Source organism: Lepisma saccharinum, chromosome 1, assembly GCF_977018435.1.
Source record: "Lepisma saccharinum chromosome 1, izLepSacc3.1, whole genome shotgun sequence".
In the NCBI taxonomy this organism is placed as follows: Eukaryota; Metazoa; Arthropoda; class Insecta; order Zygentoma; family Lepismatidae; genus Lepisma; species Lepisma saccharinum.
Genome location: NC_139229.1, coordinates 115,015,503 through 115,030,183, shown reverse-complemented (window position 1 = coordinate 115,030,183; position 14,681 = coordinate 115,015,503). Strand labels below are relative to the sequence as shown.

The 14,681-nt window shown below is 38.8% G+C and overlaps 1 protein-coding gene across 2 annotated transcripts in view; it reads left to right on the top strand.

The window, feature by feature from the left end:
* The window catches only part of ergic53 (lectin, mannose binding protein ergic53), a 46,675-nt gene extending 35,827 nt beyond the window's left edge, over positions 1-10,848 (top strand). For both annotated transcript variants that reach the window (XM_083136861.1, XM_083136850.1), the window contains 3 exons: positions 382-502; positions 4,368-4,649; positions 8,761-10,848. In XM_083136861.1, coding sequence (XP_082992987.1) covers positions 382-502; positions 4,368-4,649; positions 8,761-8,797 — 440 coding nt within the window. In that variant the 3' untranslated portion in view covers positions 8,798-10,848. The remainder of the gene's footprint in view (positions 1-381; positions 503-4,367; positions 4,650-8,760) is intronic.
* Positions 10,849-14,681: the final 3,833 nt, after the last annotated feature.

Below are 14,681 nucleotides of genomic sequence, written 5' to 3'. Positions count from 1 at the left end.
ATAAACCAGTGTTCTGAGGTAGAAATTATTCAGGAGATTTTTTTTTTTGTATCTTGTACAGTGGAACCTCAGTTTAACACCCACGATTTTACATTTTTCCGATAAAGTAACATGTTGCAAATTTTCTTGGATTTTACATTTCCTGACTTTTACCCCACACAACCCTGAAAATATAGGAGTGTTCCATTTTAATTATTCAGTATTTAATCTCCCCTTCCTTCGTGCCTTCGTGCCTATCTTCTTTTTTTATGACTACACAGTAGTTGATAAATCATGAAGTAGAGATCTCTGAAACATGTAACACATAACGTATGCAAAGCCTGTGAAAAACATGTGTACTTTAGATAACAGTAAAATATCTTCTTTTTCTTCTAATTTCAGTACCAGGACCTGTTGGTGGTACTGGCCAAGCTCCACAGTTCATAGACACTATTCGCCGACACGAAGTAGATTCTGTACTAGCCAACCAAAAAGATATTGCAACCGTCTCACGTGATATTAAGTGAGTTGTGCTATTTATTAATTTGACTATTGCATCTAGCTTAGGCTCTGTCCGAAAGGTACAAAGTACATACTTGAAGTATAGTCTTAACGGAAGTGATGTCACTTAGTACAGTTCGAAAGCGTCAAGTTCACGAGGAATCGAGACCACAGGGCAGAGCACACGAAGTTGGAGGCTCGGTCACGTGACAAGTGGACTTGTTGTTTATTTGTTTGAAATCACGGAGGTAGAAAACCAGCAAGTTGTTTGTTACAGTTCTTCTAATGTGTGAAAATGTACACTGGTCAAAAAAATTAGGGGAGCAAGCAAGAAATCCCAAAACCAAAGTTGGTAAGTCAAAAGTAACAATGTATTTTGATTAGGTGAGTGTGTCCTCAACCAGTACAATACATGTCTATTGAGTCATTAGCACAACAGAGTTCTAGGGGTGATTTCTGCAAGGTACTGCACAAAATCAGGAGAACAGCACGGTGACAAGACAACAGAAATGGACAGATACGCAACAGATCCATACCTCTAATAAGGCGTGTGGTCGCTATGAACTGCTATGACAGCTGCACATCTGTTTTGCATGGAACCAATAAGGTTATCAAGGACAGCCTGCGGGATATTCACCCACCCATTCCTCCAGAAGGGCCATTTCCAACTGTTGCAGAGTTGTAGGCGGCGCTGGCCGAGCAGCAATGCATCTTCCGAGTGTGTCCCTCACATGTTCAATGGGATTCAAGTCTGGGGTGGACGCTGGCCATACCATTCGTTGGATACCCTCATCCCGTAGCATGGCGTCAACCAGATGTGCTCGGTGAGGTCGGGCATTATCGTCCACAAAAATGAAACTATCACCGATATCTGCAGCCATTGGGACAACATGAGGCCTGAGGATCTCATCCCGGTACCGTAAGGCTGTCAAAGTACCGTTCCGGATAATGTGCCCATACCATTAAGCCAGCGCCACCATACTGAGACACTTTGCGCACATGTGAGGGATAATTGCGAGTCCCACGTTCCCTCCAGATGAGAATGCGTCGATTATCTGACTGGAGACTGAAACGCGACTCATCCGAGAAGAGAACTGAACTCCACTCTCCATGTCCCCACTCACGATGTTCCACAGCCCACTGTCTGCAGGCCCTACGGTGTTGGGCATTCAGAGGGACACACACCATTAGTCTTCTTGTATAAAGACCCCTTTCCCGCAGGCGATTTCATACAGTTTGGCCCAAGACTCTTCGTCCTGTTGCCAAAAGAAGGCCACGTTGCAAGTCAGTTGCAGTTTGCTGCCTATTCCTGCGAGCTGACAATGCTAAGTACCGGTCTTCCCTAACTGTTGTTAACCGTCGGCGACCTTGCCCAGGCCTCCTTCGTACTGTACCTGTCTGTTGAAATCCTGTCCACAACCTGGAAATGACACTGCGTGACACACCAAGGGCTGCAGCCACCTCACGTTGTGTTTGCCCTGCTTCCATCCTCCCAATGGCTCTCCATGCGCTAGATTCCCCTAAATCGTGTTGTTCTGCCATCGTTCCTATTCAACACTACTCAACTGAATCCCACCTGCACTTACGGTCTGCCAGCACCAAACAACCGGTGTTCCCAAGTGACCTCGTGATTGCTCCTCATATCACAAATTCTGCCACGTGCCTTATGGTGTCACTAGAGAGCTCTTCATGCTGATGATTCATCACAGATGAATTGTACTGATTGAGGACACACTCACTTCATCAACATACATTGCTACTTTTGACTTTTCCAACTTTGGTTTTGGGATTTCTTGCTCGATTCCCTAATTGTTTTGACCAGTGTATATATTAGAGCATTTGTAAATGCTGTGTGATTTCTGTGGTGAAAAACAAGTGTTTAAAACGTGGAAAACCAACGTGTGCTTGGTTATATCTACTGATCGTATTTGGCACTGCAGTCAAAGTGCAGTTCAAAAGATCTTCACTTACAGTCCACGACTTCAAGACCGCACTGCGAGATCATTCTCAAAGTATGCTCGCTTCAAGTACAGTCTTGCACTTTTCGGACACGGCCTTAAAGTATGGCGGAGAAAGTCTTAACAGTATTTCCAGTCACCTGCCAATCGTGGAAAAGTTGGGGAAATCAATCATGACTAAGAAAGTTGTTGAAATGTCAGAATTCCATAAACTATAATAAGGCTTGCAAGTATGATCATAGCATACCCGCTACATCCAATATGTGTATTAGCTGAAATTACTAAGATAATTACTTATTTCCAGACCCATTTTGATGTAATCTTATTTTCCTCTCTTCATATGTGTAAGGAGTGACCTTTTGAGAGGGCATCCAAAAACCAACCTCACTTGCTACACCAACCTGGGTGTAGTACACCCAGGTAACCTCAGTCTTGCAGGCCAATGAGGCTCTGATGTCCTGACGTATGGCCAGTATACTCCTCTGTAGGGTTGTTTTATCCATAAGTGTGCTGAGTGCCACTTTACAGCCTCAGATTTTAACTTGGGTAAAGAGATTTTAGTCCTCAGAGACAAGTATTGATTTTAGTTACGGTAAGAGGCTGGGCCTTTAAAATGTAATGAGTACAAATAACCCAAGTGTTGACTAGCACAAAGTTTTATTTGAGTGAATTATTCTAAAAAACTAAACAAAACTCTGTGGCGCAACAACGCTCAAAGAGCCAGGACCCGCCAGAGTGGCTTTTCCTTGGGTGATACACAGTCAGTGCATTGGGTCCCATCGCCACTGTTTTCTGCCTTTTGTGACCGGAGCCCACTACTTCTTTTCAAGTACCTTCCCAATTGTCCTCATGATGCTGAGTTAACACTGAAAATGTGGGAGTTCCCACTGGAAATCGAACCTGGGACCGCTCGCACCAAAGGCAAGAGCGCTAACCACTTGGCTACGCTGGAGACGTAATCAATCATTCTACATATGAGGAATCCATTCCTGAATTTTTTGCCTGGTATTTTCGTTACACCCTTTCTTCCTGTGTGTGTGTGTGTTCGAGAGAGTGAGTGAGTGATCAGAGATTGTTGTACATACCACAATGGTTTCGCTGAAAGAAAGAAAAAAGTATGCTGTAAACCTGGGTAGAGTAAATTAAAACATTATAAATTACTCTGAAAATTTGGAAAGGTCAGAGAATTTGTTTTGGCAAAATGAGTGCAAACTTAATGAAACTTTTTTTTTTTTTGGAATAATCATAATTATTTGTTTAATGAATGAATAAGAAGACATTTGTATGATGAAAACATATATCACAAATCTGTCACATCTTGACAAAGTACATTGAGTAATGAACTCAAGATCTCACCACCTGAGTAATGAACTCAAGATCTCACCACCAAATGTTCCAAGCTACAGTTGCAGCCTAGGTGTTAATTTGTGAGCATCTTTTCATCAGTTTCATTCATCCTCATCATCAAGATTACCCAAATGTAGTAGAAGTAACTAAACAAAGAAAGAAAAGTGTGTTATGTACTTTAGGCATTTTCAATATGCTCATAGTACTTTACTGATTCTACTCACATTGTGAAAAAATGTTTCATATGTGAGAGTTGATTGGTGTGTAATACTAAAGTTGCGTTCCATACTTCATATGTCTTGCTTACATTTCAGCGATTAAAAGGGGGGAAAAAAGTGAGGTTTTCGGTATGCAGTCCTCAGAACTCTAACAATTACATTTTTATGAGGTAATGGCAGCAAGAGTTAATACTGTAGTACAGTGGTTTTGTTTTATTGATTTTCTTCAATAAGGCATGTTTTTTGTTAATTCAAATTTTGGATAATTCAGTTGTTTTTTTGTGTCCCCTTGAAGTCCAAATTAAAAAGAGTGTACTGTATTAATGCCCTGCACCCAGTAACATGCAATGTTTTCTTATTTCAGAGCATATGTTACAGAAATTCATCAGAAGTCCAACACTATTCTTCAAAACCAAGCTAAGCAGCCAACTGCCCAGGTTCAGAATGTGGGTTATGACGTTCAGCAGCTGATCAATGAGATGAAAGATGGGCTGAACACCATGAAGAGGGATGTGGCGGCAGCTTCCCAGAGGCTTACGGGTGCAGGTCCAACTGGTTGCCCACAGCAGTCATGCTTAACCACTACAATTTTTGTAGTGTTTGGTGTCATCCAGTTAGTGATCATGCTGGGATACTCTATATACAAGTAAGTAAACAAAAGCTAAGACATAGGAAGTTGTGTGTTAGTATAAAGCTCCACATTCAAGCATGCATTCTGAATGGAGGGTTTACTTAACCCAATAAAGTTTTAAATGATGATACCTACTATCGCCAATTACAGTTGTCCAAATTATTATAACTGAAGTAGCTCAAAATATTTCTCCACATACATTATTTTGTCCTCTTACTGACTTACGTGTGTGTAAAATTTTAACTTGATTGGTGCATACTTGGATGTTACCCCATTTCATATACAGTGTGTTTTTTGGTAACACTGTTGAGCCTTGTTTCCATGTTAATATAACATTAAAATGCTGACCAAGGCAGAATATTGTATGGGTCTTCTTCACAATATATTCCATTGTGAATCTTCGTCTGAAGGAGATCCTGTTAGAGGGTGGAAACGTTATGTTTTTAGTGAATATTTTTTATACAATAAATTTTGCCATGGTCAACATTTTAATTTTTAGTGTGTTTTTCTGACCCTTGTGCACTTGACGGCTGCTGGCCAGACGGCAACTTCCGGCATATTGCGTGTGATATTTCCTCTATGGAAACCGCTAGCTTCAAAATGACTTCAGATTCTCAGAATTACAGTTACAATTGGAATTGTTGTCCTAGTGCATCCACACATTTTTGACATGTTTTTTTTTTAAGGAAATGTCCATTTACACACAACAGTTCAGCTTCTGAAATTGCTTCAGTTACTCTCCTGATATTCTCCTTCAGTCCTAATGTGTGGAGGTTTGTTGCACAGAGTTTATTTTTCAATTTCTGCCATAGATAAACACTACTAATGCTAACCGATAAGACAGGGTGACAAAAGAGGAATGGGACAAGAAACCAAGAGGAAGGGGTCAAGAAACCACAGCAGTTTAGAGATTGAGATGTCGTAGGTTTGAGTCACAAAACGGGCACCAAACACTTACACACCTGTAACCATGCACACTGAATCAGTTGATTACTGTTAAATTGGCGGGAAACTGGTAAATAGCACAACATGCGATCAAGATGTGAGAAAAATATTGCAGAAATGCGAGATTGTTAAGAAAGTTAAATTTAAACAAGGCTGCAAATCCGAAACCTAGAAAGTACAACAATAGAACAAAAGCTCCCATTGTTGGTGAAAAAGGACAGATGAATAGGGACATTGAATTTTCGATTTGCGCGAAATCGCAAAATGTGAAAAAAAGATGCAATTTTGAACATTCTGCACGTAACTACACCCCCAATGATGAAATATGCATGAGTTTTATTCGCGAAGTAATGCGAAATGTGTGCTTTTCCACGAAATGAATGCTTTTTCGCGAAATAACCGTCAAATATCATCAAGTTATGTAGAAAACAAGCAAAAACCGGCAATTGAGGTTGTGCGCGCAAACTGTCGATTTGTAACGAAACATTTGCCTAAAGTTTCCTACCACTTGCAGCTGAAAAACGTTGCACATCAGGAAGATGCTGTAAATTTGGATTTCCCATGTACATAATCTCAGTTCGAAATCTTCGCTCCCTGTCAAGCTGCATTCCTTTCTTCCCCCGAATTTCCACTCAACTTCCAGTTTCATTGAACTTGCTAGTTGTAGCAGCGATAAGATTAGTCTGTTCCCCCACATCAAGGGAAACAATGGTATCATTTGTGTTCAGTCATGAATGAATTTTGTTTATCATCATGTGATTTTCAACATGTGTTTGTGTATGTGCAGTAGTGATTATTTTATTTGATGGACAGCAAGGATATCCTTTAAATACATACAATGAATAAATCACTTGAGATATGCAATTTAGAAATGAAGTGATTTTGTGTTGATGTTTTCTTTTTGGTTGGACAGCTAAGTACTTGTGTATGTGTACAGTATATAAAAATGAAGCAAAAAAAAGTAAAGTAAAGTGTTCCCCTGTGCTTAGCACCACGCCATGAAGGCGTATAGGGGGTGTGGGGGTAACGCCCTACACTTTCTTGATCCGGTCGTGAGTGGGGGTGATGTGATCAGCACCACGCCCCTGACTGCCTTTACCCCCCAGGTTTCCCCAGGTACCCATGTTATTCGACGCTGGGTGGGCGCCGGGGCCGCTTCCATCGTTAGAAAAGTTCCCGGATTTGAACCGGGTGGGGATCGAACCCGGGACCTTTAGCATGGTAGTCAGACGCGTTACCGACTGAGCCACCGCTGCCACATGAAAAATGAAGCAGTTTATCAGTTTATAGCTCTTTTGTATGATGTTTCCTATCATGATGAAAAAGTGTGTGCCAATTTTTTTTTTTCCACCGCTGGTATAACATTTTATTTACCGCTCTCCTCAGTTTTTATTTACCATAAATTTGTCTCCCTAATAATGACCAACCAGCGATACAATTTAAAACCATGCAATGCAGAGGTTATGTTAAGTGTACACTTTAACTGATAAAAGGCAGGTTCAGACTACTTAACTTTGACTTTTATTTACTGCTTTTCCAACGAAATGATCTTTTTTCACCGCTTTTATATACCGAAATTGTAACTTTTTAAATGCGAAATTCATGAATTTTATTTACCATAAATCAGTGTCCCTACAGATGAAGTGACCAAGATGTGATGGAAACATTGCAGAATATTGAGATTTTAGAAAGATAATTTAACTTGAAAAGGCTAGATATCCTTTTTCAAAATGAGTTGAACAATGGACGAAAGGTCCCATTGCTGCTGGGAAAGGAGAGATAAAGTCACAAAATGAGATAAAAATATTTGAGGATAGTGAGTGTTTTTAAAGAAAATTTAACTTAGAAAAGTATAGATATCCTTTTTCAAAATGAGTTCAACAATGAACGAAATGTCTCATTGTTGCTGGGAAAGGAGAGATAAAGTCAGTGTGTGATCAGAATGTGATAAAAATATTGCAGGATATTTTTTTTTCAAAGAAAATTAAATTTAGAAAAGGCTAGATATCCTTTTTCAAAACTAGTTCAACAATGGACGAAAGGTCCCATTGTTTCCCGTAAATGGAACCATGCTTTGTCAGAGAAGAATATTAAACATGAATTAAATTACCCTGCCATTAACATTCCCCAAAAACCAGTTACAAAAATTTAACAGACTCATTCTCAATTTGTTCACAAGGTTTCGTACAGTATTTCTATGTGGAACAGGCACACCTGGGAATTCTGTTGGAAATCATCTACGAACATCCCTGCAAGAATTTGTAATCACATCCGAATCATACATAAAAAACTTGTTGCAATGTGTACCTATGTGCCATTATTAAAGCTATAGCAAAACACAAATAACACTTAAACACTTAATAAGCACTTTATAAAACAATAGAAAATCTCAAGAACATTTGTAACACGTAACCACTTTAAAAACACGACTTAACTGAAATCACGATGTTAGTGAAATGGAATGGAATTAAGAAATTCACAAGTTATGCGCAAAATCATGTGTTTCAGTTGCCCCTCTGGCGCCGCAAACTGCCAAGCACCCGTTTAGTGTGTCTTGTTGCGAAATCTCTGTGAAATTTCCTAAAAACATGCCAAAAATGTGTGGATGCAGGAGGACAACATGTCCAACATCCCTTGTGACAATTAACGTGCTTATTTTGAATGTAATTGTAACTGTAATTCTGAGAACTTGAAGTCATATCCAAGCTAGGGGTGTGAAATTTTAACTTAATTACCAGATTCTTGAAGCTTTCACTATTGTAAAGTTATTAATTTTTTGAGGATAGATTGTCATCATCTAATGTGAGATCTTCATCAGCTAAATGCATTTAAGTTCAGAAAGTTGAAGCAAGAGATGGTAAATTATTTGCCACATGCTCATGATGTCCAGCCACAAAGAGATGATTATAAAGGTCCTCTGTCTTTTGTTTCCTGGAGGAAGAAGTGGAAATGAGTCGTTTGAAGGTCCTGGTGCAGCTCACCGTGTTCTGTGGATAAGCAAACAATGAGAATTTTGTTCTTATTTAATTGTTTACTCTGTTTATTCTACTTCTGCACTTTATGATCAAATGCACTTAGCATTTCAGTAAATATGTTCTCCATCAGAAATTGTAAATATCTTCACATGTACTTTGTAATTTTATGTATAATAAGGGCTGCAACAATTTTTTTCATGTTTCAGGGACAATAGGGAAGCTCAAGCTAAGAAGTTCTATTAAATTACCATGTCTTCTGAAAGAGAATACGCAAAATTCCACATTCCATGCAAGAAGTTCAGCAAAGAATTAGCTGAGCCATTCTGTTTATGTACCCAAAGGATACAATGAGAGACATATTTGTGATTGGTAAAGGAACATGTTATATCGCTACAGATGTGACTTTTATTGTTGATAGTTGTTGTGAATTGTGGGTGAATGTCTTGTGAATGAGGTAGCACCTGAATATCAGTCTGACGGTGTGTGTTTGTGGTGAAGCTGTTAAAAAAAAAAAGTGTGTATCAGGTGTTGGGTGCTATTATGAATGACTTTTTAAACTGTTTAAGTGGTCTCTTGGGATTAAGGTACAATTTCTACTAGGGTTTGGATGAATATCAACTTTAAGGACACCATCTGACTTGGGAAGATTCCCACATATGTACATGCATACGTACACAATTATTTTTTTTACGAAAGTGAAAGTTCAGAGTGACTTGCAAAATTCAAGTATAGTTGTTAAGTTCCTCTTTACAAGGACTTGCCTCTGTTAGGGAATAAAGAATTTTGTTGATAGGAATGTACAATATTATTGAAATAAGCACAACGAGTGGTTGGCACTGAGAACAAATTAAACCTTATATTGTTTTTTTGTATTATTGCCATTCTGTTGTTTACAGAGGATTATTATTATTTCTAATGTATTATGATGGCTAATGTGTGTGAGTGTCTGTCTATTGAAAAGAAGTATAGGTCAGAAATAATTTTATAGTTATGTTGCATTTCAAATTTATATTCTACCTTTAGATTTGTTTTTCAGGAGTAAGTACTTTTACTTCATTACGCACTATGTTTGAGTTGTGTAGGTCACCCTTAACTTTTACAGAGTTGTAAGTTGTGATGAGTCTGAAATGAAAGGCAGTTGGATAATGCTAAAGCAGTGACTTTAAGAGGAATCAATTAAGCCTTCCATAGATACACGTAGATACTGAATTATATTACAGGAAAGATGAATAATTGAAACAGATCTATCCTGCAGTCAGTCATCACTGGAATTCAGTTCTGATTATACAAATTCCACATCTTTTCTATGTTTCATGTCACTGTAACTCATAAGCTGGATCAAATAATCGACAGAGAGGATTGCCACATACCAGTTTTAGGAAACTTGAAGTTTGATCTGATAAATATGATGTGCCTGTTCTGCTAACAGTAGTGATTTGTTAGCAGGTAGCAGACTTGTTAAGCAATGTGTCCATGGAACCTGTGTAACTTCAAATTTTAAGAAATTAATACATTAGAAATTAGATGCTGCATTATGAATTTACAATGAAAACTCATTAGTTCATAATCACAGTATTGCACATTAAATACAAAAGCCAGTGTAGAAAGGCAACACTAATTTGGTTTGTCTTTTTCGTAATATACATGCAAAAAGAGAAAGAAACTTTTTGCTAAGTTTTAAATATAAACAAATGTAAGGTTGTTGTGCTCCATTCTGAAATCCATGTCATTGTTTTTGCTAAGTTTAAGAGCCTTATATTGTTTCCTTGCCTTGATTCTGCTGTTTCCATGAGTTTTAGCAAAATGAGTCACTGTTACAATTTAGTCATCATATCTTTCTGTAATAACTCCTGATGTGTGAAGTATTTATGATTTATACCATCATTACTGGAAAAACTGGGAGTTGTGCAATGTCAACTGAATTCTAGTTGAAAGGTTGCTGTATGTAAAAATTCATAATGCCTAAGTATGTGGAAATTACTTGGGTTCTTTAACAATCTCTAATTGTATTTCACTTGTAGCTTTGCAGAAGTGATAAGTTGAGAACCTATGGTATTGTAATTCAAATGTTGGTTGTGAATATTTTGAACATACACTTTGATGAATTTAATGACAGTATTTTTTAATATTATGGGCTGGTAATTTTTTTAAAAATCTGGAAGAAAATAGATGATGTATCTTTGTTGTTTCCTGTTTAACCCTTCATTATAGTAAATCAAGTGTTGTTGTGATAAGATGGATTATTCTTCGATTAGTTCACTTGTCAAAGTTCTGAATAAAACATGTTGATGAAAGTTAGCTGTTTCTTTATCAAACCCTGTAAGTTAATGTTTAACAAGATTAGGGTAGTAGCGAAAGGATCAGTAAAGCTGATGCAAAAATATAGTACACTCATGCGTAGCCCAGGATTCAAACCTAAAACCTCCCCTCCCGGATTTCAAAATGTCAGATGCAAGTGCAAGATAAGTCAAATTCTTGCTTGCAGGCATTAAAAGCATCCTTCCAAGCAGTTTGCTATGTGTACAGGCATTTAAATGTTCAAATCATTTATAAAAAAGAATGCATTTTCAAAGCTCGAAATTCATGAGGGCTATACTGTTTGAACTTTAGGAACTTTCTTATCGAAATTACTTAAAATCAAGAAATGTGAAGTGGAATTACTGTTAGGTAATTTTTGCGAATCATAAACACCAGAACTAAAATTAACAAAATTGTCTAGTTTCAATTTTGCATTGATATTCCATGTAGAAGAGGAGATAATGTAACTGCCAGGCATGTGAATAGCATTTTACCTTGCAGGTATTGTATATGCTTCAATGAGTGGCAGGTTGTAAGATTCCATATGGGTACAATTCTTCTAAATTTCTGCCGATGGCTTTCGGGTGATTAAAGAAGCAGACTGTTCAGTTATATTTTACGTTGATGTTGCACTTTTAATAATTAATAGACGGGACATTTCTCTCCTGTCTCATTGCTGGTTTTTTTAACAGTGAAGACTCCAGTAGTAAACAACCTGGTAGTTTAATGAACTTTCGTCCGCAAAAGAGAAATTTGCATGTGATATTTAGAAATTTAAGGCTATATAAAGTTGGGATCTCCACCCACAAAATAGTCTCACTCGTCGCCTACCTCCTCGTTCCTTTTCTGGAGAATTACTGCTTTCAGTCTCCGTTGCGGTTAATCTGATTTTATAAATAAGTGACGTTAGAAAGAACTTTTTGAAACTGTCATGGATTTTCAAGAATGTCACTTACAGATATTGTCGATTTTAATCAACATTGCATATTATTTGGAGCTGGGTGTATATATACAAGGGTCGTTCAAGGTTGACCGGGACTTTTATTTCTGCAGAGGAAATAGGTAGCAGAAGAAACACCAAACTATGTCAGTTTTTCAAAGTATTCTCCGTGCGCGCCGAGGTACCGTTGCCATCATTCTGGCAGCTCCCGAATTCCTTTGGCGTAGAAAGAACTTGGTTGTTGTCGTAGCCACTGGAGGACATCGCTCCGCAGTGCTTCATCTGTCGTGAATTTCTTCCCTCCCAGATGGTCTTTAAGGGGTGCAAACAAATGATAATCACTGGGGGCTAAATCCGGACTGTACGGGGGATGGGGCAGAACTTCCCAGCGCATGTTGGCCAGAGTTGTTGTTGTCACATTGGCCGTGTGAGGGCGGACATTGTCATGGAGAAGAATGACATTTCCAGACAACATCCCAGGTCTTTTCTTGCGAATGGACTTTCGTACAGCACCACTCAACAATGTGGAGTAATACTGGGCATTAATCGTGCTCCCTTTGTCCAGAAAATCCACATGGATAATGCCCTTCATGTCCCAGAAGACACTTGCCATGATCTTTCCAGCGGACGGCTGCGTTTTGCTTTTCTTGGGGGGGGGGGGGAACCTTTATGCCGCCACTCCATGCTGCGTCTTTTGGTCTCTGGGGTTGAATTGTGCAACCATGTTTCATCATACGTGATGATGGATTGCAACAATTCATCACCTTCTGCTCGAAACCGATTCAGAAGCTGTTCACAGACCGTCCTGCGTGTCCACTTCTGATCGAATGACAGCTGGCGGGGAACCCACCTTGCACAGATTTTGCGGAAGCATAAGTGGTCGTGAATGATTGTCTCAACACTCCCGACACTGATATTCACCTCGGCAGCAATATCCCGCACTGTTACTCGCCGGTTCTCAAGGATCATTTGCTCAACACGTGCGATATTCACTGGTGTGACTGCAGTCGGGCTAATGTGTCCATGCGCTTCATTTGTCACCAGCTCCCGTCCTTCGCGAAACTGCTCACACCATTCGTACACTCTTGTCCGCGACATCGTTTGTTCACCATACTGTGCTTGCAATCGTCTGAAAATCTCAGCTGGTTTCACTTTCTCCTTCACGAGAAATTTGATTACACACTGCTGCTCCACAGCCACAGACACACTGCTTGCCGCCATGTTTGCTGCAACTGCTGCGCATGCACGAAATACGTCATGCCGGGTGCTAGTTACTCGCGAAGGAATACATTACGTCAGCCGCACGTTTCATCATGATCCGGCTATTCATCGATTTTTTACGTACGAAAATCCCGGTCAACCTTTAACGACCCTTGTAGTTCCGAAACGGTGAAATTGTCCCCTCTCCACAGGAATCGAACCCTGTCCCTTTAATGATAAGACAGCTGTATTAACCACTACGCTATCGACAGTAAACAGCCAGTTTTTATAATATTAAGTTGTTCTCAGATACTTCACTAAATTATTCCAAATAAACAGTTAAAGGATGATACAATCCATTAAATATAGTCTTAATTCTCTTTAAAAACTATGTTCCTTTTTTCAAAATTTCTAATGCCACATGTTTCTTGGAAAAGCTGGTAAAGCAAATCTTAACTCCATCCAGGACCAGCCCTAGGTGGGGGCATACAATATACAACCGAAATATTTCAGAAGTCTGAAAAAATCAAGGATTTTTGTTCTTTAGTCTCAAGCACAGGTGTTCTATAAAATCACAATTTCGTGCTACTACCTAAGAGCAATAAGCAGAACATGTTGAAGGTTAAAACCAAGAATTATGTGAGCTTGTAAGTTGGTGTTTCTTTTCATGGTTCGACGTTCATTATATTTAATTACAAAGCTCTGTATGTTCAATATCAAACTATTGTTATACCTATGAATGTGGCAAATTTTAATCATATACAATAACATTCTCTACCATAATTTCTTTTGGTTTACTTTTCATTGAATTTTAATGCTGTGACGAATTTATATTGTTTCATAATAAAATAACATTTCCACTTCCTGACTTCACTCTATAATTAAACGAATATTCATATGAACTATGGTTGATTGAAATACACAATTTGAATTTAGTACTTGTTTACAATATGATTTAAATAATTTTGGATACTTATAAGTATGACAAAACAACCCATGAATTTATGAAAAAATCAAATTAGTTTCTTTATTGGAACCACCAAGCCAAGGTCATATAAACCCTCAATAAACTGGGCACAAACAATTATTTCTATCTGGCGCGGGACACACTGAAGCGCTGGACCTCTGGCGAGTGCCCGAAACGAGCCCCCACCCCCTCCTTCCTCCAGCCGGTGCGATGTGTTGCAGAGCATCGTGCGATCACATTTTTACACTCCGTTTTAAATGTCTTACGTTCCCGATTACTATAGATCTTGTTAGTGAAGTTTGCGCAATGGCTAAAGGATACGATGATGATAATCATGAATGAAGGAATCATGTGTGTGCTTCCCCGGAAATCGAACACCTTGTTGTTAAATTTTCAATTTTGGCGGTTTTACTACAATCGCTTCCTCTCGTGTAAATGATCAAGGAAAATTTTATTCTACTGCTTAGTGCTTACCTCCAAAAATACATATTTTGTTCTGGGTCTTCCACTCTTCGCCTGCAACCACCTCTTCGTAATCAAAATTTGACTGTATTAATAATGATACGACGACGTGGTGATCGACGGACGCATTGTTTCGATGCACCGGGGCGATTCACCATAGATAACTGACCGTAACTGGCCAACCCAACACCATCCTTCAACTGAAAAGTTCCAGACAAAGCGTGCGAAACGCTTAACTTAACTTAACCTTCATATTATCC